A 24,126-nucleotide genomic window follows, 5' to 3' on the forward strand; every position below is an offset into this window, starting at 1 on the left:
TGATGTCTTTTTACATCAATTAAGGAATTTCCTTTTAAAACCGTGTGGGGGCATCACAACACAGAACTAGACCCCAATCAGAGGACCATAAAACATCCAGACTCCTTATCTATGAACTGGTCCAATGTTTATATTTATGTTTCTCCCTCTCCCATATTGATAGTTCTGCTTCATGTCACTTGTCTCATCTATTGCATTTTTTCTAGGCTGTATTGTGCATAAATATGTGACTTCAGATTTTGTATTAGTATAGCCTGATGAAGAGACCTGAGTAGTCTCGAAAGCTTGCAATGTATTACCATCTTTTCAGTTAGCCATTAAAAGGTATCAACTACTGAGGACTCTCAATCCTGAATATTTTTCTATCTACTGGCTAACACGGTACAAAGATATACATCTTTCCTGTATTGGAAACATGAAACATTTTTGATACATTTTTGACCCTTACAACTTCCTAAGGAAAAAATGATGCTTAAAAAATGATGCTGATGTAAAGTAGATATGTGGGAAATGTTATTTATTAACAATTTTTTGTGGTATAACTATTTGCTTTAAGGGCACAAAAATGGAAAGTTAGAAAATTGTGAAATGTTCACGTTTTTGTCAAATTTTTGATATTTTTATCAGCAAATGCAAATTATATCAACCTAAATTTACCACTTAGGCCAGAATCACATTAGTGTATCATTATGCGGTATGCTGCGAGCGTTAGCTGAGCGTCAGTGTTCTGTGCTCCTATCCTCTTGGATCAGAGAATCGGAGCACAGGTCCGAAGGAGGCTGAAAAAGTAATTTCACCATCTCCTCTGTTGCCAGCGTTTGCCGGAATCGCACTGCACTCGGGTGATATTCGAATGCAGTGCGATGTTTCTCACGCACCCATAGAATTATATGGGTGTGTGTGCGATACAAAATTTGCATGCAATTGCAGCATTCTGCTTTTTTTCGATACGATTGGAGCTGAAAAAAAAACGAAGTTGAGAACACAATCATAGAAAGAAATGCATTGGTCCGAATGCAATCCAATTTTTAATGGGATTGCATTTGCCCAATTTAATCACAATTGTGAGCGAGCCATAACATGAAGTACATTGTGCCACGAAAAAGACGGTCTCAGAATCACTGGAAATATGCCAACACATTCCAAAATTATTACCACATGCACAATTGTACCACTTGTACGCAAGTGTACTCCAGTGACCCCTGCAGTTATTGTACAGTGACTACCAAAAGTTTTGCATTTTCTTAACCCCTTAACGACTGCCGATATGCCTTTTATTGGTGGTAGTTAAGGGTACTTATGCCTCAGCGTCGCTTTTTAATGGCGCTGAGAATTAAGTAAATAGTGCCCCCCAGAGTCTGAATTTCTCCGGCGTCTAGGCTACCGGGGGGGGGGGGGGTAGCTGAAACCCCAGAGAACATGTTTCGGATCGGTTTTTACCGACCCCAGTGTTGCGATTGTCGTTATTAACGGTATAACGGCGACAGAAAAAAAAACAGACAGATTTTCCATTTAATTTCTCTCTTTTCTGATGTGATCGAACATCAGAGAACAGAAAAATAGGGTCCCCCAATCCACCCTGGTACCTCTGGTGTCGCTGCAACCCCCTGTGAAGTCCCCCAGGCTGCTGGCATCTTCTTCTGGGAGAAAATGGCTGGCGCATGCGCAGTGCGCCTGCCAAGATCTGCCGGCCGGCACCTGGCAGCAATAGGAAATTTTTTCCTATTGGTTCATTTTGACCACTGTGATAGATCCTATCTCAGTGATCAGAATAAAAATAAATAGTAATTCAAACCCCCATTTATCACCCCCTTAGGTGAAAAATATTTATTTTAAAAATATTTATTTAAATTTTTCCATTAAGGTTAGAGTTGGGCTAAAGTGAGTTGAGCTAAAGTGAGTTGGCTAATATTAGGTTAAGATTGGGCTAAAGTTGGGGTTAGGATTGGGCTAAAGTTAGGGTGGGGTGATTAGGTAACCGAAGAGGATAGCAGATGAATAGGCTAGGTAACCAGATAACCAGAGAGGTTGGTAGCTTAGCGGATTGCAGACCCCTAAGCTGACGAAACAACTAGAATTAGCCGTGGGATGTACCTACGATGCCCTAGACGCCTCAGCACAGCCAAAGAATTAACTAAGCCTAAAGAGAGAAATAGGAAAGCTAAACTGCCCTGGAGAAGAACCCAAAAGGAATAGATAGACCCCGAACATATATTGCCGGTGAGACAAGATGAGGCACAAAACACAGGCAGAAAATAGAGTAAGCAAATGATGGGGCCAAAACTGTCTAGATAGAACAGGACAGAAAAGGATACTGTCTGCAATCACGCAAAAAACCCTAAGAAAAATCCAACACGTCTGATATGCAAAAATACTGAGGCCACATGACCTCTCCCCCCCTAAATCAGAACTCTGGTGTGAACTGGATGCTAAACAAAGATGCTGATATAACAGGGGATTAGACATACAGAAAAGACTGACACAAGCTGTAGCATATGAAACAGAATCCAGCACAGGTCCCAACAGGGAACCCGGCTGAACTCACACCAGCCGAGTAAAAATTAGAGAACAGCAAAAATGAATCAAAATGCAAAAAGATTCAAGCAGACAAATAACTTATCTGAAAGATGCAGGATGGAGCAGGCCGCAAGCAGACTTCCAAAATGCTCAGGAAGCAAACCAAATCACTGGCAACAACTGAGGGAAGGTTGCTCACTTAAATCTCTCCAGTCTGTAACACCTGACCTCCAATTATCATCCTCAGGTGATTGACTTCTGTCAGCCAGACCAGCTCCATTACCAGCAGCAACCACCAGAGGGAGCACACACTCAGAAGCCAGGTCAAAGGTGTTCACAACAGTACCCCCCTTGAGGAGGGGGGTCACCAAACCCTCACCCAAGCTACCAGGCCGATCAGGATGGGCCTGGTGAAGGGTGCGAACCAATCTCTCGGCATGAATGTCAGAAGCAAACACCCAAGAATTATCCTCCTGACCATAACCTTTCCACTTGACCAAGTACTGGAGTCTCCGTCTAGCCAGACGAGAATCCAATACCCCCTCTACTTTATACTCCAGATTACCATTAACCAATACAGGATCAGGGGGTGCAGCCATGGGAACTACTGGCTCCACAAACCTTTTCAACAAAGATTTATGAAAGACATTGTGAATCTTGAACATTCCTGGAAGAGCCAAGTTACCCTACAACATACAAGTAAGGTAGACCATTCGAGGGTCATATTTCCATAGACAATATCAAGTCTCTTTTCCCCCATTTTCCTATTTCTGTGACTTCATCAAGGAGATTGCAGAGTGTAAAACCGACCCCAGCTTCTGCTACGAAGAACCCAGCAGCTCTGCATCATCCCCTAAGTACGAGAGTTTGTGCTCTCACAACTTATTGCGCCTTTAAAATTCTTGTCGTTGAGCTCTAGAAAAAACCCTGTCACACTGCATAGGCTCAGAAGTTTGTTCGAAAGGCAACACCGCCTCTCGCATAGTCTTACGTTCACGTAAACGTCTGTCAATTTGAATGGCTAATGACAGAGTCGTTGAGACCAGAGGGGACAGGAAATACCACCATAACATCTTTTAAGGTTCCATTTAGTAAGGACTGCCCAATACAATACAACTCTGCCAATTCCTGACCCTGGTTCAATGCCAATAAGGTTTTCTCAGCTTGATCAATAACATTAGGTTCATCATACAACAACCCCAGAGCCTGAAAAAACGCATCCACATTAGCCAGAATAGGATCCCCAAGTGTCAGGGAAAAAGCCCAGTCCTGAGGGTCGCCGTTCAACAGGGAGATGACAATTTTAACCTGCTGCACCGAGTTCCCCGAGGAATTAGGTTTCAAGGCAAAAAACAGTTTACAATTATTCTTAAAGTTCAAAAATTTAGACCTATCCCCAGAAAATAAATCAGGAATAGGGAATTTAGGCTCCACAGCAGACAACTAAGAGATAGAGTTGAGCGAAACGGGTTGGTAATATTCAAAAGTCGCCGACTTTCGCTGAAGTCGGGTTTCATGAAACGTAACCCAACCATAGCATGAGGTCGGCGACCAGAGTGCCAAAGTCGCGTTTCAAAAGATGCTTCCAGCACCCTTTTTGAGCCAATGATGGAGGATGCACACTGTGGGCAACGCGATAACATAGGCATCGGTCACCACCATCTTTGAGAAAGGCATGCAAGTGATTGGCTGGCTTTGTGTGGCATCACAGGGGCTATAAAAAGGCGTGAACGCCGACCGCCATCTTACTTATGCCGATCTTAGCATAGGGAGAGCTGCTGCTGCTGATGATGATTCTGTAGGGAGAGCGTTAGGCAGGGAAGAAGAACCAAAAAACTGCTTCTGCTGTTAGTGATTTCCACTTACAACACAACACTTTGTGTGCAGTGACAGGGGAGGCTCTATTTTTGTGCATCAGCTCTGTTGGTTATTAGGCTGCCTTATAAGGCTCCCTGATAGCTGCATTGCTGTTTGCACACTGCTGTGCAAACTGCTTTTTTAAAAGCAAAAATACTTTTCTTCCTCTTTTCTGCACAGTTACCAAGGGTTCATTTTTCCACCCTTTTTGTGTGCACTATGCAGCAGTCCTGCTTATTACGCTGCCTGCGTCCATACTTGGACTGAGAGCATCATTGTCAGCGTCCTCAAATCTCTAGTGAGATCCAAAATCTCACCAATCCTATAGACACCCTCCACCTTGTCATACACCATCCAATTTCAGCCTGTTACATTGAGGTGTAATCTCTACTGGGCCAGAGACAATAGTTCTGCGTCCTCAAATCTCTAGTGAGATTCAAATTCTCACCAATAGTAGATACACCTTCTACCTTGTTTTACAGTACCATATAGCTGGTGGTATTTTGGGTACATTTTCACAAAAATGAGCAAGTATGGTGGAAGATGCCATGGAAGTGGGCAGGGGTTGCCAGCTGGTCCCGATGATGGTGATGGTGGTGTTGCATCTGTTGGTAGTGGCAAAAGCACAATAGCACCTAAGGCAGGAGGTGTTGAGTCTGCATCATCGTCTGCCTCCACAAGACCTCGAAGGCTCTCTTTTCTGGGAGTAGGTAAACCACTTTTAAAGCCGGAGCTTCAGGAACAAGTTTTGGCTACATTGCTGACACAGCCTCCAGCTCTCTCGCCTCCTCTTCTGAAGTTTCAAAAAATAAAAGCACTGAGTCGTCATTGGAGGCTCCTGGTCAGGAACAAAACCTTTCCTTGTGTCCTTCACCCCTACCAAAAGTGAAGGATGTGGCAGGCCACACTACAGATTACTCCATGGAGGTCTTTTCATATACCATGCCTGGGTTAGCAAGTCAAATCGTGAATTCCCCAGTCCAAGATGAATCTGACATGGAGTGCACTGATGCACAGCCACTGCTAGATTTTTCTGCTGGTATATTCACTCAGAGCACTACATTGTCCTTGCAGTATACTGAGGCAGAATCAGACCCTGATGAAACTCAGGTGCCCCTTCCCGCATACTATACCACCTTACACGGTGACACAGAGGAAGGTACACATGAAATTGAAGAGGAGGTGATGGATGACCCAGTTGTTGACCCAGATGGGAATCCTTTGGGGGAAGAGGGTGACACTGCCAATAGCTCAGAAGAGGAGGAGGAGGATCCGCAGCAGGCAACGACATCGCAACAGCTGTTATCTGGCAGGACCGAAGCAGTTCAAAAACGTGTTACAAAAAACAAAACAGTTGCAGGACAGCTTGGCCAGACGGTCAAATTAGCACAGCGTGCAAGGTCTCAAAATGTCTTCCATAGTAGGAAGAGTGCAGTGTGGCACTTTTTTGAACAAAATCCTAATGATCAGGCAAAAGTTATCTGTAATAAGTGCGCAGAGACCTTTAGCCGAGGGAACAATCTGAGAAATTTGAATACCAGTTGCATGCTTAGACATTTAACCACCATGCACTTGCAAGCGTGGACGGACTACCAAACCTCACGTACCACATGTGCACCTGCTCCGAATGAAGGTAGTCAGCAATGCTACATCGCTTCCCCCACTGTAAGCCCACCGGTTAGCACACCACCAGCAGCAAATGTCGAGGTGTCGTCGTAAGGGCAAAGCAGTCATGGAATCACCATGTTATTGCTACGAAAGACTGAATCTAGGCCATCAGCAACACCATCAACACCATCACCATCATCAACCCTCTCTCAGTCCACCATGTCCACTGCTAGTTCCACCATATGCAACTCTCAAGTCCAGCTCACCCTACCAGAGACTCTGAGTAGGACAAGAAAGTACTCATCCTCTCATCCGCGTACACTGGCTTTGAACGCCCACATTGCCAAACTAATATGGTTAGAGATGATGCCCTACCGGTTGGTTGAAAGCAAAGCTTTCTGCGAGCTCATGGCCTACGCAGTACCACGCTATGACCTACCCAGTTGGCACTTCTTTTTGCGAAAAGCCATCCCAGCCCTCCACGTGCATGTGAAAAACCGCATTGTCCATGCACTTAAGCAATCAGTCAGTGGAAAGGTGCATGTCACAACAGATGCATGGTCCAGTAGGCATGGCCAGGGCCGTTACGTGTCCATCACTGCGCACTGGGTTAATGCGGTGGATGCAGGGTCCACAGGGGACAGCGGTGGTGGGACAGTGCTGCCTAGCCCACGGTATAGGAAACAGTTGGCTGTAGGCGTTCGACCCTCCTCCTCCTCCAGAAGCGAAAGCTCGTCCACAGAGCGCAGTCGCATGAGCACTCCATCCGCAGCTGCCAGTGTTGCACACGAGGTGTCCCACTATCAAACAGCTAGTGGTAAGCGTCAGCAGGCTGTGTTGAAGATGATGTGCTTGGGCGACAACAGACACACTGCGGAGGTACTGGCCGACTACTTGCAGCGACAAACTGAGTCATGGCTGGGTAGTCTACATCTTGAGGCAGGCAAGGTAGTTAGTGATAACGGCCGGAATTTTGTGGCAGCCATAGCCCTTTCAAAACTCAGACACATACCTTGCCTGGCTCACACCTTCAACCTGGTGGTGCAGTGCTTCCTCAATACACTTAATTATCCGAGGTTAACACCCCTACTCCATAAGGTGCGAAGACTGTGCTCGCACATCCGCCGGTCACTCGTACACTCCAGTCGTATGCAAAAGCTGCAGCGGTTGCTCCACCTTCCCAAGCACCGCCTAATTATCGACGTTGCAACAAGGTAGAACTTCACCCTGCACATGGTTCAGAGGCTGTGCGAACAGAGGCAGGCTGTAATTCATTTGTGGGAGGATGCACGGGCAGGCAGTTTGCAGGCAGACATGGAGTTGTCTGGTGTGCAGTGGTCGAAGCAGAAAGACCTCTGTAAAGTCCTTCAGTGTTTTGAGGAATGCACACGGCTGGTAAGCACAGACGACGCCATCATAAGCATGAGCATCCCACTTATGCGTCTGCTCATGCAATCTTTGACACACATTAAGGAGCAGGCGTCTGCAGCCGAGGAGGAAGAGGAGGAGGGAAGCCTTGATGACAGTCAGCCATTTTCTGGTCAGGGAAGTCTCGTGGATGAGGTGGAGGAAGAAGAGGAAGAGGAGGATGATGGGGATGATTATTTTGGGGAGGAGGATGCTTCTCACGGGGCAAGAAAAAATGTTGGCGTGGCAAGGTCAGGTACAGAGTTTGTGCGTGACTGGAGGGATGTGGATTTGCCAGAAAGTGCTCCTCCACCCAGCACTCGCAGTGCATCATTGACACCTGGAACATTGGCCCACATGTCTGATTATGCCTTGCAGATCCTAAAAAGGGACCCCCGCATTGCCAAAATGATGAACGATGACGACTACTGGTTGGCCAGCATCCTGGATCCACGCTATAACGGCAAATTCCAAAACATCTTGCCACAGGAGAACCTAGAGCTAATATTGGCTAACAAACAAGCAACTCTGGTAAACCGTTTGTTTGAGGCATTCCCAGCACACAGCGGTGGTGATGTTTTTCCAACAAGCCGTAGGTGGCAACATCAAAGAGGTGTTAGTGGTGCACACAGCCGAAGTGGCGTTGAACACAGGGGTTTCATGACCATGCTGTGGACTGATTTTTCAAGTACAGCTCACACGACAGCAGTTGTCAACTATGGTAACAAACTACTTCTCCTCCCATATCGATGTTCTCCCTCACCGGTCATTCCCCTTTGACTATTGGGCCAGTAAACTTGACACCTGGCCTGAATTGGCACAATATGCCTTACAGGGCTCGCTTGCCCTGCTGCTAGTGTGTTATCTGAACGAGTCTTCAGTGCTGCTGGATCAATCCTGACAGAAAAAAGGACCCGTCTGTCGACCCAAAATGTTGATGATCTAACCTTCATTAAAATGAACCATGCATGGGTTTTTCAAATGATTTTGTCCCACTCTCCCTTGCTGTCACGTAGGTTGCCAGAAAAATGGCTTGCTTTTGTCCTCCTCTTCCGCGGACTTCTCCAATTACTCCATTTTCAGCTGCTGAATGTCCAACATCAACATATGCCAATTTTTCCACCTCCCTAACTGGGATGCCTCCCCCCACAAGGCGGGGTCACCACCTGGTGCACGCACCCATGCGAGTGCCGTTGCCCTGGACAGGTGAGTGGGCACACTGTTTGGCAATGGCACTGGCACAAGGTCCCTCATAGTAGAATCAAGTGTCTCTGATGGTGGGGGTGCACAGCTGCCATCAGACACACCGGTGTACTATGAGGGGCCCTGTGCCAGTGCCGTCGCCAATGAGTGGGCCCCCCCTGCTTGCTCAGGATCACTGCACTTGCAAAGTTGAAATACTTACCTCTCCCTGCTCCACCGCCGTGACGTCTTCAGCGTTTCCTGACAGTGACATTCTGGTCAGAGAGCGCGATGACATCACGTCTGTACGCCCTCTGCCTAAACAGTCCAAGTGCAGTGAGATGGAAGATGGGGACGACGAGGAGTCCAGACTAGTACAGGGATTCCCTTGTGAGGAGACTTATTTAATTGTTTTCAATGTTGGGACAGCTATTTTTGGGGAGCACTATTCTCTGGAGAATGATATATGAGTCCCACCTTACACTGGAGCATTCAAAAGGTGGACATCAGACACTGGAGCAGCATTTACAGGGCCCATTATGCACTGGAGCATTAGCAATGGGGCCCATTATATATGGAGCATTATTTGGGCCCATAACACAGTGGAGCTTCATCCATGGGGACCAACATATACTGTAGCATTATGTGGAGCTCATCATATACTGTTTCAAACATTATATGGGACCAATGATTCTGTATGGAGAAATATATGGGCCTCATTACTCTGTATAGCGCACTATGCGGTGGCCATAATACTGTATGGAGTAAGATACTGTCCGTTTTTGGAGCTATTGGAGAATTTAAAATGGATATCAGTCATGAGATGTAAGAAGTGAAGTATTTTTCATTGTACTATACCGCTATTTCTCTGCCGTATCAGAGGATCATGAATTGTGGCATGTGTTAAAGGAGCCCATTGACACTCTTTGGCCCAGGGCCCACGAAAATCTGGAGCCAGCCCTATCCCCCCCCACAACTTTAGCAAAATAACCCCCAGTTTTCAATGCCTAACTATTATCATAAAGTAAATTAAGGTTGACAAGCTTAAGTAATAAGAATTGATGCTTTTGGCATTAAAATGAGCACTGTAGGTGTGTTTCCTGTCCTCCACTCACTGCCGACTTTTCTTCCCCATTGACTTGCATTGGATTTCGTGTTTCAGTCGGCCTTCGACTTTTCACGATAATCGGCCGATTTCGTTCGACCCAACTTTTGAGAAAGTCGGGTTTCATGAAACCCGACTCGACCCGAAAAAAGGCAAAGTTTCTCATCTCTACTGAGAGACATAGGCAGAAATTCTCCGAACTTCAGCAGCGAGCTGCTCAATACGATCAGACAATTGCTTAGCATCCATTAATGAAAAAATCCTCCTACGGCCCCCCCCCGAGAAAATAGGAAAAAATATATAAAAACAATTCTAACACACCTTTTTTTTTAATATTCTTGCCTTCTTTAGAGTGCCCTAGAATCTGCAGTCAGGCCGGTGATTCTGTTGTGATTAGGTAACCGAGGAGGATAGCAGGTGAATAGGCTAGGTAACCAGATAACCAGAGAGGTTGGTAGCTTAGCGGATTGCAGACCCCTAAACTGACGACACAACTAGAATTAGCCATGGGATGTACCTACGTTGCCCTAGATGCCTTGGCACAGCCAAAGAATTAACTAAGCCTAAAGAGAGAAATAGGAAAGCTAAACTGCCCTGGAGTAGAACCCCAAAGGAATAGATAGACCCTGAACATATATTGCCGGTGAGACAAGATGAGGCACAAAACACAGGGAGAAAATAGAATAAGCAAATGATGGGGCCCAAACTGTCTAGATAGAACAGGACAGAAAAGGATACTGTCTGTAATCATGCAAAAAACCCTAAGAAAAATTCAACACGTCTGAGGCCACACGACCTCTCCCCCAATAAATCAGAACTCTGGTGTGAACTGGATGCTAAACAAAGATACTGATATAACAGGGTATTAGAGATACAGAAAAGACTGACACAAGATGTAGCATATGTAACAGAGTCCAGCACAGGTCCCAACAGGGAACCCGGCTGAACTCACACCAGCTGAACAAAAATCAGAGAACAGCAAAAATGAATCAAAATGCAAAAAGATTCAAGCAGACAAATAACTTATCTGAAAGATGCAGGACGGAGCAGGAGGCAAGCAGACTTCCAAAATGCTCAGGAAGCAAACCAAATCACTGGCAACAACTGAGGGAAGGTTGCTCACTTAAATCTCTCCAGTCTGTAACACCTGACCTCCAATCATCATCCTCAGGTGATTGACTTCTGTCAGCCAGACCAGCTCCATTACCAGCAGCAACCACCAGAGGGAGCCCACACTCAGAAGCCAGGTCAAAGGTGTTCACAACAGTGGGGCTAAGGTTAGGGTTGTGGTTATGGTTGGGATTATGGTTAAAGTTGGGATTAGGGTTAGGGGTGTGTTAGGGTTAGGTTTGTGGTTAGGGTTATGGTTAGGGTTGGGATTAGGGTTAAGGGTGTATTGGAGTTAGGGATGGAGATAGAATTGGGGTGATTCCACTATTTAGGTACATCAAGGGATCTCCAAACATGACATGGCGCCACCATTGATTCCAGTCAATTTTGCATTCAAAAAGTCAAATGGTGCTCCCTCCCTTCTGAGCCCTGCCATGCACCCAAACAGTGGCTTTTCCCCACATATAGGGTATCGGCGTACTCAGGAGAATTGCAAAACACATTTTGTGTTAATAAACTTCTTGAATGGGGCTTTGTGCACCTTGAGGGGTGCAGTTTTTAGAATGGTGTCACTTTTTGGGTATTTTCTGTTATATTAAGCCCCCAAACTCACTTCAAATGTGAGGTGGTCCCTAAATAAATGCTTTTGTAAATTTTGTTGGAAAAATGAGAAATTGCTGGTCAACTTTTAACCCTTATAACATCCTAACAAAAAAATGATATTTCCAAAATTGTGCTGATGTAAAGTACATATGTAAGAAATGTTATTTATTAACTTTTTTGTGTGACACCACTCTCTGATTTAAGGGTACAAAAATTAAGTTTGAAAATTGCAAAATTTTCGCCAAATTTCCATTTTTTTCATAAATAAATGCAAGTTATATCGAAGAAATTTTACCACTAACATGAAGTACAATATGTCATGAAAAAAACAATCTCAGAATCAGTGGGATCCGTTGAGGCATTCCAGAGCTATAACCTCGTAAAGTGACAGTGGTCAGAATTGTAGAAATTGGCTTGTCATTAAGTACCAAATTGTCTGTCACAAAGGGGTTAAAGTGTGGTTACTTCCGTCTGGTTGCTGTGATGCCGTTTTCCTGGTAATTTTAGTAAACCGGAGGCAAATGGTTGCCAGCTATAAGAATGAAAATTGTGTTTGACATTATTTTATCCCTTAGTGTTTTAAACATTTACTGGGCCAAATGTTGTACATATTTTGTCATAGGTAGTCAAATTTTGCTTCTTTTTTAATTTTTTTTCTTTGTGTGTTTTTCAGTTAAAGCATGGCAAAGACAAAGCCAAATTAATCACCATATGTCTGGAAGCGAAGGAATTGAAGTGAGGCAAAAGCCAAAAAGAGGTAGCTATGGAATTCAACTGCTGTCAGAGTTAGGTGTCACGTATAAAAAAAAAAGAAAAAGAAGGTTATGGAACAGCTGACAAACCTAGAAGTGGACGACCCCGGAAAACTTCCTCCAAAGTTATTATTAAGAAAAAGTCAGTAGTATCTGAAGTCCATAAAAGTGCTGTACAAATTTTGCACGAAACATACGAAGAATATGGGGTCAAAGTGAGTTGCGAAACTGTGGTGCGATGGCTAAGAGCAGTAGGGTTGAATGCACAACTTCCAGCCAAGAAGCCTTTCATCTTTGCAAAGAACTGGAAGGTCCAACTTGAGTTTGCCAAAGAACGCAGGCAATGGAAAGAGACAGATTGGTCTCTATGGTGTTCTGGATGGATAAATCCAAGTTCAATATGGTTGGTAGTGATGGCAAGGACTGTATATACTGCCCAACTGCAAAACGTAATGATGTGAAACATGGTGGTGGCAATGTCATGGTTTGTGGCTGCTTTTCTGCATCTGCCTTTGGCCCTCTGCATAGAATTGATGGAAATATGAATGAACGCTACTATACAGCTCTGGCAAAAATTAAGAGACCACTGCAAAATGTTCCATTTGCCTGATTTTTCTCTTCATAGGTATATTTTTGAGTAAAGTGTAAATTGTTCTTTTATTCTATAAACTTCTGACAACGTCTCCGAATTTCCACGCAATAAATTTTGTATTTTTTTCCGAAAACGAGAAATGGTCAAAATTATAAAAAAAAAAAACCCCAGTGCTCAAATAATGCAAAGAAAACAAGTCCATAATCACTTAGAAACAACAATACTAATGTTTTAACTCAGAAAAAGTTTAGAAATCAATATTTTGTGGAATAGCCATGATTTTTTAATCACAGCTTTCATGCGTCTTGGCATGCTTGCCACCAGTCTTTCACATTGCTTCTGGCACAAAAATTTAAGCATTTCTTCTTTGCTTGATGGCTTGTGACTATCCATCATCTCCTTGATTACATTCCAGAGGTTTTCAGTGGTGTTCAGGTCTGGAGACTGGGCTGCCCATGACAGGGTTTTGATGTGGTGGTCTCATAATTTTTGCCAGAGCTGTATACAAGGATATGCTGAAGAATGTAATGCTGCCACATGGTACAACTAAAATAGGCAGGGGCTGGAAATTTCAGCAAGACAATGATCCTAAGCACAAATCCAATTTGGTAAAAAAATTGGTTAGCAAAGAAAATTGCTTGCCTGTTGCAATGACCAAGTCAATCACCTGATTTACACCCTATAGAGCACCTTGGGGTGAGATAGGGAGACGAGTTGGGGCCCGTACACATAGCAAAAAAGATGAATTGTTTGCAGATTTGTAAATGGAGCAACATCCCTCAGGATGTCTTGAATACCCTAGTAGCAACAATGCCCCGTTGGTTGGTGAAGTAATTAAAGCACGAGGTTATGCTGCAAAATACTAAGTTATGGCATTGTAAGCAATGAATTACTCTCTATGTTGTGATCAATAAAGAGTAGATGAAAAACTTTTGTCCATCAGTTTTCTTTCATGAAATGACTAAAGCTATATTCTAAAGCATTTTGGTTAAAAGTAAGGTCTTGTATGATGACAACTTCACGCACTTTCCATTTATCACCAGGAGGAAAATGGCCTCACAACAACCAGGAAGAAGTAATCACACTTTAAAAAAAATACAAAACTGTTTGTCGCTACTGTAAGTACATTTGGAATTTTTGTAATGTTTTAGGTCACCTGCACACATTTTTTACCTCAGTATTTATAAGCCAAAACCAGGAGTGGGTAGAAAATGCAGAAGTGGTGACGTGTTTCTATTATAACAATAGAAAGGGAGGAAGGAGCTTGGTGATGTGCTTGGGATCATTATCATGCTGAAAGACCCATCCACATTTCATCTTCATTGCCCTTGCTGATAAAATGAGGTTTGCACTCAAAATCTCACGATACATAGCCCCATTCAGTCTTTCAGGTACACGAATCAGTCGTCCTGGCCCCTGACATATAGTGCCGGGTGTCAGCTGTGATAATCAGCTGACACCCGGCCGAGATCAGCTGCGTGAGCGCAGCTGATCGCGCTAGACGTACTATTCCATCCTTGGGACTTAGGTCCCAGGGCTCATGGACGGAATAGTACGTCTAATGTAGGAAAGGGGTTAATCTTTCCCTGCTTTCCCTTGTGTTTCTATTACACTTTTCCTCTGATGGTTCCACTCCTGGTTTGGGCTTACAAATACTGAGGTAAAATACTGACCAAATACTGAATGTGTGAATGTGGCCTTTAAATCTAATCGCACACGTCTGATGTATACTCCGCATGGGCCGTAAAGGTGTGCAATATATTTTATGGAGAATAATCACTATCAGATAAGATAAAGTTTTAATTAAGGGAACCTGTCACCTGTTTTGGCTGCTATAAGATGCAGCTGTTGCCTTTCATGGCTTATCTACCGCATTCTATAATGCTGCAGATAAGCCCCTGATCCGACCTGCAAGGTAGGAAAAATAAGTTTTATTATACTCACCCGGGGGGCAGTCTGGTCGTATGGGTGTCGCAGGTCCGGGTCCGGCGCTTCCGATCTTCTTGCGACGCCGTCCTCCTGCATGCTTCATCGATCCCGGGATTGGATTTCTGTGCAGGCGTACTTATCTGCTCTCAACAAAGTACTGCAGTGTGCAGGCGCTGGGCCTCTCTGATCTTTCCCAGCGCCTGCGCACTGCAGTACTTTACTCTGCCCTCAACAGGTCAGAGAAATACGCCTGCGCAGAAGTGTGAGGCCGGGAGCGAGGAAGTAAGCAGGAGGGCGGCATTGCAAGAAGATGAGAGGCGCCGGACCTGGACCTGCGACACTCATGCACACATTGAGGATTTGGTGAGTTTTGTACCCCAGTATTTGTAATGCATATGCATGTTAGTCCAAAAACACCTTCCAAAAGAGCTACTACCATGCCATCATAAATAAAATGAAAAGCAAAGGAGTGTGTATTTCATCATTCAATTTTATTAATCACAGATTTACATAACAAAAAGAAGATGCCTCAGGTCCAAAGAAGACTAAAAACACACCACTGCTCTATTTTGCCATGTGACGGGGGCTTTAGATTTGGGGCCTGCCTAAAACACAGCAGTGGGGGGTCTGGAAATATGGATTGTGATCGGGCATCTTTTTGTAGTAAAGGTTGTAATTTCTGTGCAGCTCCCCTTAGCACTTCCAGATTTGGGTTGTAGGTGACTACTAGAGGCACTGGTTATTTTCTTCTTTAGCTTTGTAATGTAGCAGGTGATTCCTTGACATTCTGGTGGCTCTTGTAATTTTCAATTGTTCTTGGATGGTAGCCCTGATTCAAAAAGGTCTTTTTGAGGCGAAAGTCATTAGTCTCAACAGGTGAGTCAGAAAAAACTTTGGCAGCCTTCCTAATTCTGTCGCTAGATGAATCTGTCATGTTTCAACAATGCAGATTAAATAATGTTGGATAATGGATGATATCCTCACTGTAAGTGCTTAAAAAAATGTCCAAATTTAGGACCAAAAAATCGGGTGCCGGGCAATCAAATGTTGAATCACAAGGATAAAAGAAAAAAGCCAGCTCACCGATCTTCAGAAGGTGCTCGGAACTTTCCGTGAACAAATTTTTCTTTTGACTTTATTAATTGTAACCCACGTTTTGTCGTGTATAAAATTGATTGTAGTCTGTGCAATAAAGCACATGTTGGAGCTACGTCGAGAAAGCTAAAAACACGCATAGCAGAACATTTACATGATATCACTAGTGGTAATCGCAACATATCTTTAGCAGCCAAACATTAGACCATCATTCACGCAACATTACCTCCTTGAGAGTAACCGGCTTGGAAAGAATTAAGAAAACCGAACGTAGTGTCGATATCAGGAAGGTTTCACTTACTCGGGAGGCTTATTGGATTTTTAACCTCGGGACCAGGTTCTCGGGTGGTTTAAATAAGATCATGTTTCATTATTAATTTATATCAATGTATAATTTATTCTAGGTGCAGTGATGTTTATTATGATAATAATAATAATCATAATCTTTATTTATATAGCGCCAACATATTCCGCAGCGCTTTACAGTTTAGCAGTTTCAAAACACAAGTCATAAGTAACAACGTTAGCAATACAATAATTAAAGCAAAATAAGACGAAATAAGATGAAATAAGGCGACCCTGCTCGTGAGAGCTTACAATCTACAATCTGTGTATTTACAATTATATATTTACAATGATGGTCCAGCCATCTTGAGGGAGTGAGGGATGGCTGGAGACAGTGAATGGGCTACACACGCACACTTACACATAGAATGACTTTGATTAGTGAACGTGATAGGCCGCTCTGAACAAATGTGTTTTGAGGGAGCGCCTAAAACTATGCAAATTGTGGTTAGTCCTAATTTCTTGGGGTAGAGCATTCCAGAGGATAGGAGCAGCACGGGAGAATTCTTGGAGTTGGGAGTGGGAGGTACGGATTAGTGCAGAGGTTAGTCGAAAGTCGTTTGCAGAGCGCAGGGATCGGCTAGGCTGATAGACAGAAATGAGGGAGGAGATGTAGGGGTGTGCAGCACTGTGGAGAGCTTTATGATGTAATGTTTGTACCTTTTTTCTTGATTTTGTATAAGATTATTGGTTTTAACATTATTTGTACTAGGCCCATTGATCACGTGATGTGATTTTGAAATTTGGTTGGCGCAGAGTACTTTTCAATGTTTGAAGGGTTAATGGTGTGTTAACTTTGATAAAGATCGTGGCAGCGATCGAAACGCGTCGCTTGTCCTCACATGCGATACCATGGTGTCTGAGGAGCTATTCGTCTTTTAATTATTTTGGAATAAATTGACTATTTTACAAGAAGAGCTGGAACATTTTTGCAATTTTTCGTTGGTTGCGTCTCATCAAGACGGAGTTCCGTGCACCTTCTGAAGATCAGTGAGGTGGCTTTTTTTCTTTAATGCTTGTGGCACACACTGTTCCGCTCTGTTCACATCATACACACACGGCTTGGCTCCGTACACCTCGTACACATGACTCTGCTCCGTACACTTTGTACACACGAGGCTCCGCTCTGTACACCTCGCACACGCGCGACTCCGCTCTGTACACCTAGCACAGGCACGGCTCCGCTCCGTACACCTCGTACACATGCGGCTCCGCTCCGTACACCTCGTACACACGCGGCTCCGCTCCGTACACCTCGTACACACACGGCTCCGCTCCGTACACCTCGTACACACGGCTCCACTCCGTACACCTCGTACACACACGGCTCCGCTCCGTACACCTCGTACACACACGGCTCCGCTCCGTACACCTCGTACACACGGCTCCGCTCCGTACACCTCGTACACATGCGGCTCCGCTCCGTACACCTCGTACACATGCGGTTCCGCTCCGTACACCTCGTACACACACGGCTCCGCTCCGTACACCTCGTACACACGCGGCTCCACTCCGTACACCTCGTACACACACGGCTCCGCTCCGTACACCTCGTACACACGGCTCCGCTCCGTACACCTCGTACACATGCGGCTCCGCTCCGTACACCTCGTACACATGCTGCTCCGCTCCGTACACCTCGTACACACACGGCTCCGCTCCGTACACCTCGTACACACGCGGCTCCACTCTGTACACCTCGTACACACACGGCTCCGCTCCGTACACCTCGTACACATGCGGCTCCTCTCAGTACACCTCGTACACACGCGGCTCCGCTCCGTACACCTCGTACACACACGGCTCCGCTCCGTACACCTCGTACACACGGCTCCACTCCGTACACCTCGTACACACACGGCTCCGCTCCGTACACCTCGTACACACACGGCTCCACTCCGTACACCTCGTACACACGGCTCCGCTCCGTACACCTCGTACACATGCGGCTCCGCTCCGTACACCTCATACACACGCTGCTCCGCTCCGTACACCTCGTACACACACGGCTCCGCTCCGTACACCTCGTACACACGGCTCCACTCCGTACACCTCGTACACACACGGCTCCGCTCCGTACACCTCGTACACATGCGGCTCCTCTCCGTACACCTCGTACACACGCGGCTCCGCTCCGTACACCTCGTACACACACGGCTCCGCTCCGTACACCTCGTACACACGGCTCCACTCCGTACACCTCGTACACACACGGCTCCGCTCCGTAAACCTCGTACACACACGGCTCTGCTCCGTACACCTCGTACACACACGGCTCTGCTCCGTACACCTCATACACACACGGCTCCGCTCCGTACACCTCATACACACACGGCCCCGCTCCGTACACCTCGTACACACATGGCTCCGCTCCGTACACCTCGTACACACACTGCTCCGCTCCGTACACCTCGTACACACGCGGCTCCGCTCCGTACACCTCGTACACACGCGGCTCTGCTCCGTACACCTCGTACACACGGCTCCGCTCCGTACACCTCGTACTCACATGGCTCCGCTCCGTACACCTCGTACTCACACGGCCCCGCTCCGTACACCTCGTACTCACATGGCTCCTCTCCGTACACCTTGTACACACACGGCTCCGCTCCGTACACCTCGTACTCACATGGCTCCGCTCCGTACACCTCGTACACACACGGCTCTGCTCCGTACACCTCGTACACACACGGCTCCGCTCCGTACACCTCGTACACACACGGCTCCGCTCCGTACACCTCGTACACACGCGGCTCTGCTCCGTACACCTCGTACACACACGGCTCTGCTCCATACACCTCGTACACACACTGCTCTGCTACATCCACACTGTAAACCCCTCTGGACCCCACACAGAAACTTCCCCTCATCCAGCACCATGACAACCAGCACAGCAGAGTCCTGCATACACTGAGGCTCCTGATCATGTGACCTCTGACTCCTCCCCTCCTGTGACCTCATCCCAGGTCCTGTGCGCACAGAACAGCCATATATGTGGTGTGCGGCTCTGCAGGTGGAGGTAGGTGCTGGAGATTCCCCATTACTGGGGGCAGGGGACATTAACCCCCTCAGTGCTGAGCCTGGGATAAACCTCTGTGTGTGACTATAATGGGATCAGTGAGGTGGCTTTTTTTCTTTAATGCTTGTGGCACACACTGTTCCGCTCTGTTCACATCATACACACACGGCTTGGCTCCGTACACCTCGTACACATGACTCTGCTCCGTACACTTTGTACACACGAGGCTCCGCTCTGTACACCTAGCACAGGCACGGCTCCGCTCCGTACACCTCGTACACATGCGGCTCCGCTCCGTACACCTCGTACACACGCGGCTCCGCTCCGTACACCTCGTACACACACGGCTCCGCTCCGTACACCTCGTACACACGGCTCCACTCCGTACACCTCGTACACACACGGCTCCGCTCCGTACACCTCGTACACACACGGCTCCGCTCCGTACACCTCGTACACACGGCTCCGCTCCGTACACCTCGTACACATGCGGCTCCGCTCCGTACACCTCGTACACATGCGGTTCCGCTCCGTACACCTCGTACACACACGGCTCCGCTCCGTACACCTCGTACACACGCGGCTCCACTCCGTACACCTCGTACACACACGGCTCCGCTCCGTACACCTCGTACACACGGCTCCGCTCCGTACACCTCGTACACATGCGGCTCCGCTCCGTACACCTCGTACACATGCTGCTCCGCTCCGTACACCTCGTACACACACGGCTCCGCTCCGTACACCTCGTACACACGCGGCTCCACTCTGTACACCTCGTACACACACGGCTCCGCTCCGTACACCTCGTACACATGCGGCTCCTCTCAGTACACCTCGTACACACGCGGCTCCGCTCCGTACACCTCGTACACACACGGCTCCGCTCCGTACACCTCGTACACACGGCTCCACTCCGTACACCTCGTACACACACGGCTCCGCTCCGTACACCTCGTACACACACGGCTCCACTCCGTACACCTCGTACACACGGCTCCGCTCCGTACACCTCGTACACATGCGGCTCCGCTCCGTACACCTCATACACACGCTGCTCCGCTCCGTACACCTCGTACACACACGGCTCCGCTCCGTACACCTCGTACACACGGCTCCACTCCGTACACCTCGTACACACACGGCTCCGCTCCGTACACCTCGTACACATGCGGCTCCTCTCCGTACACCTCGTACACACGCGGCTCCGCTCCGTACACCTCGTACACACACGGCTCCGCTCCGTACACCTCGTACACACGGCTCCACTCCGTACACCTCGTACACACACGGCTCCGCTCCGTAAACCTCGTACACACACGGCTCTGCTCCGTACACCTCGTACACACACGGCTCTGCTCCGTACACCTCATACACACACGGCTCCGCTCCGTACACCTCATACACACACGGCCCCGCTCCGTACACCTCGTACACACATGGCTCCGCTCCGTACACCTCGTACACACACTGCTCCGCTCCGTACACCTCGTACACACGCGGCTCCGCTCCGTACACCTCGTACACACGCGGCTCTGCTCCGTACACCTCGTACACACGGCTCCGCTCCGTACACCTCGTACTCACATGGCTCCGCTCCGTACACCTCGTACTCACACGGCCCCGCTCCGTACACCTCGTACTCACATGGCTCCTCTCCGTACACCTTGTACACACACGGCTCCGCTCCGTACACCTCGTACTCACATGGCTCCGCTCCGTACACCTCGTACACACACGGCTCCGCTCCGTACACCTCGTACACACACGGCTCCGCTCCGTACACCTCGTACACACACGGCTCCGCTCCGTACACCTCGTACACACGCGGCTCCGCTCCGTACACCTCGTACACACGCGGCTCTGCTCCGTACACCTCGTACACACACGGCTCTGCTCCATACACCTCGTACACACACTGCTCTGCTACATCCACACTGTAAACCCCTCTGGACCCCACACAGAAACTTCCCCTCATCCAGCACCATGACAACCAGCACAGCAGAGTCCTGCATACACTGAGGCTCCTGATCATGTGACCTCTGACTCCTCCCCTCCTGTGACCTCATCCCAGGTCCTGTGCGCACAGAACAGCCATATATGTGGTGTGCGGCTCTGCAGGTGGAGGTAGGTGCTGGAGATTCCCCATTACTGGGGGCAGGGGACATTAACCCCCTCAGTGCTGAGCCTGGGATAAACCTCTGTGTGTGACAATAATGGGACTGTGTGTTATACCGGGGGCAAGACGGGGCCATGACTGGATGTAGTGATCATGTGGAGCCGGTAACAGCTCCGGAGATTTCTTACATGGGATCTTTATGATGTTACATCGTCATCTTCTCCCCATTCAGGTCCCTACAATATCGGATCCTCTCAGTGGAGATCTTCTATATAAGAGAATTCTCCTGAGTAACCCTACAAGGATGGAGAGGGACAGGGACAAGATGGCGGAGAGGATATTACACCTCACCCTAGAGATCCTCTTCCGGCTTACTGGAGAGGTGAGAAATTCTGATGACGTCACATTACATCATTCTTATCTATGGGAATAACAGATGGACAGAACTGGAGAGGTGAGGACTCTGGAAATGTCTGTAGTGAGGTTTATTAATGTGTCTCTCCATAACCAGGATTACACAGTAGTGAAGACCTCTAGGGAGCGCTGTCAGGCCCCTGTGTCTGAGGGATGGGGAAGACCCCTGAGCCCAATCACGGGGCCTCCACCTCACCCCCTGATACATGAGGACATCAATGACCAGAAGATCCTAGAACTCACCTACAAGATGATTGAGCTGCTGACTGGAGAGGTGACACTGCTGGGAATGCTGGGACATTATACAGTAACGCTATGGAGGGATCGGGGGATGACGGTATCATTGTATGTGTCAGGTTCCTATAAGGTGTCAGGATGTCACCGTCTATTTCTCCATGGAGGAGTGGGAGTATTTAGAAGGACACAAAGAGCTGTACAAGGACGTCATGATGGAGGTTCCCCAGCCCCTCACATCACCAGGTAATAGACAGGACTAAATACACACGGCCTATAATTATCTGTATGTAAAGAATGAATTCAGTCCCTGTATGTGTTTCCTCCAGTTCTATCCAGTGAGAGGACAACACCAGAGAGATGTCCCCGTCCTCTTCTTCAACAGGACTGTAAACAAGAAGATCCCAATGTTCCTCAGGATCATCAGGTAGATGGAGAGAAGGTGTCATGAAATGTTTTCTATGATATGTAGATGGCTGTGAAGGTGTTGAGTTCAATGTTTTATTCTCCTGATTTTATCTGCATTGTGTGGAGTGAGACCCATGCCCCTGGAGTGTAGTATAAAATGAAGTGATGAGTTATCAGCCGGAATCCACCTGTGACCATATGAGTGGTAAATGGGTCGACACTGTCCTCACAGATAACACATCAAACCATCCCATTTACCCTCTCTATGTCGCCGCCCAATCAGGAGATAATCTCTTTGCTGGTCATTCCCGAGGGAATTGACGAGGTCCTGTTAGGGATATGCTGGTTACGTTACCACTCTCCTCATATAGCGTGGTCCACAGGGAGAATTTTGGGTTGGAGTGAATCTTGTGAGGGCAGATATCGGAGGGAGTGCGTTCAGTTTGCTACTACAGAGGTACCCACAGATCATTCCTCTCCAAGCACTATTGGCCCTATGCGGACGTGTTCTCCAAGAAGGCTTCTGCCTCACCGCCCCTATGACTGTACTATTTACCTCTTGCCTGGTGCAGAGCCTCCCAAGGGTCGAGTCTATCCACTATCTCTCCCGGAGACGGAGGCGATGACAACGTACATCCAGGACAATCTGGCAAGAGGATTCATCAGGAAGTCAGTGTCACCCGCGGGGGCTGGGAATGGAGAACTACATTCCTGCATAGATTACAGGGGTCTTAACGCCATAACCATTAAGAATAAGTACCCCCTGCCGCTGATATCTGAGCTCTTCGATAGGTTGCGGAAAGCGAGGGTTTTTACTAAACTTGATCTGCGGGGTTCTTACAACCTGATTCTCATCCGTGAGGGGGAAGAATGGAAGACGGCATTTATCACCAGGGACGGGCACTATGAATACCTAGTAATGCCCCTGCTGTCTTCCAACACTTTATGAACGATATCTTCCGGGATATGCTCACCACCTCTATCGTAGCCTATCTGGATGACACTCTTCAGATATAGACTCCCACCAGAGAGATGTTTGCAATGTCTTCGACCTCCTACAGGCAAACTCCCTCTATGCCAATTTGGAGAAGTGTGTTTTTGAACAGGAGTCCTTGCCTTTCCTGGGCTATATCATCTCCATCCAGGGATTGGCCATGGATCCTGCCAAGCTACAGGTGGTGATGGATTGGCAGGAGCCCCATTCCCTCAAAGCAGTGCAGCGCTTTATGGGGTTCATTAACCATTATCGCCAATTCATTCCCCACTTCTCTACTTTGGTAGCTCCCTTGGTTGCCCTCACCAAGAAGGAGCAAATCCCAAATTGTGGTCGGAGGAGGACTCCAAGGCCTTCCTCTCTATCAAGTCACACAACGCTAGCGCTCACATTTTACATCACCCCGATGTAGATAAACCATTTATTATGGAGGTGGATGCATCATCCGTCAGTGCTGGAGCAGTCCTATTCCAAAAGGATGCTCAAGGTCGGAAGCAACCCTGCTTCTTCTTTTCTAAGACCTTCTCACTGGCGGAGAGGAACTATTCAATCGGGGACAGGGAGTTGCTAGCCATGAAGTTGGCCTTTTCGGAGTGGAGACACCTCCTGGAGGGGGCTCGCTATCCCTTCCAAGTGTACACCGACCACAAAAATTTGGTTTATTTGCAAACTGCCCAGTGGCTAAACTCTCGCCAGGCTAGATGGTCCTTGTTCTTCTCCCAGTTCCACTTCACCCTCCACTTTCTTTCCGGGGAGAAGAACGTTCGTGCTGACGCTCTGTCCCGCTATGTAGTGTCATCAGAGGAGGAGCCTGGGCTAATTGTCTCTTCTGAGAA

At 47.4% G+C, this 24,126-nt stretch overlaps 1 protein-coding gene across 1 annotated transcript in view; it reads left to right on the forward strand.

Annotated features, from left to right (window-relative positions):
- Window positions 1-21,254: 21,254 nt before the first annotated feature.
- LOC141070528 (uncharacterized) overlaps window positions 21,255-24,126 on the forward strand; it is a 163,909-nt gene continuing 161,037 nt past the window's right edge. The window contains 4 exon segments of the mRNA XM_073559538.1: window positions 21,255-21,622; window positions 21,752-21,928; window positions 22,011-22,134; window positions 22,218-22,315. Coding sequence (XP_073415639.1) covers window positions 21,440-21,622; window positions 21,752-21,928; window positions 22,011-22,134; window positions 22,218-22,315 — 582 coding nt within the window. The 5' untranslated portion in view covers window positions 21,255-21,439.

The sequence above is a fragment of the Dendrobates tinctorius genome, unplaced genomic scaffold (genome assembly GCF_039654945.1).
Source record: "Dendrobates tinctorius isolate UK_male_01 unplaced genomic scaffold, ASM3965494v1 ptg000014l, whole genome shotgun sequence".
Taxonomy (NCBI): Eukaryota; Metazoa; Chordata; class Amphibia; order Anura; family Dendrobatidae; genus Dendrobates; species Dendrobates tinctorius.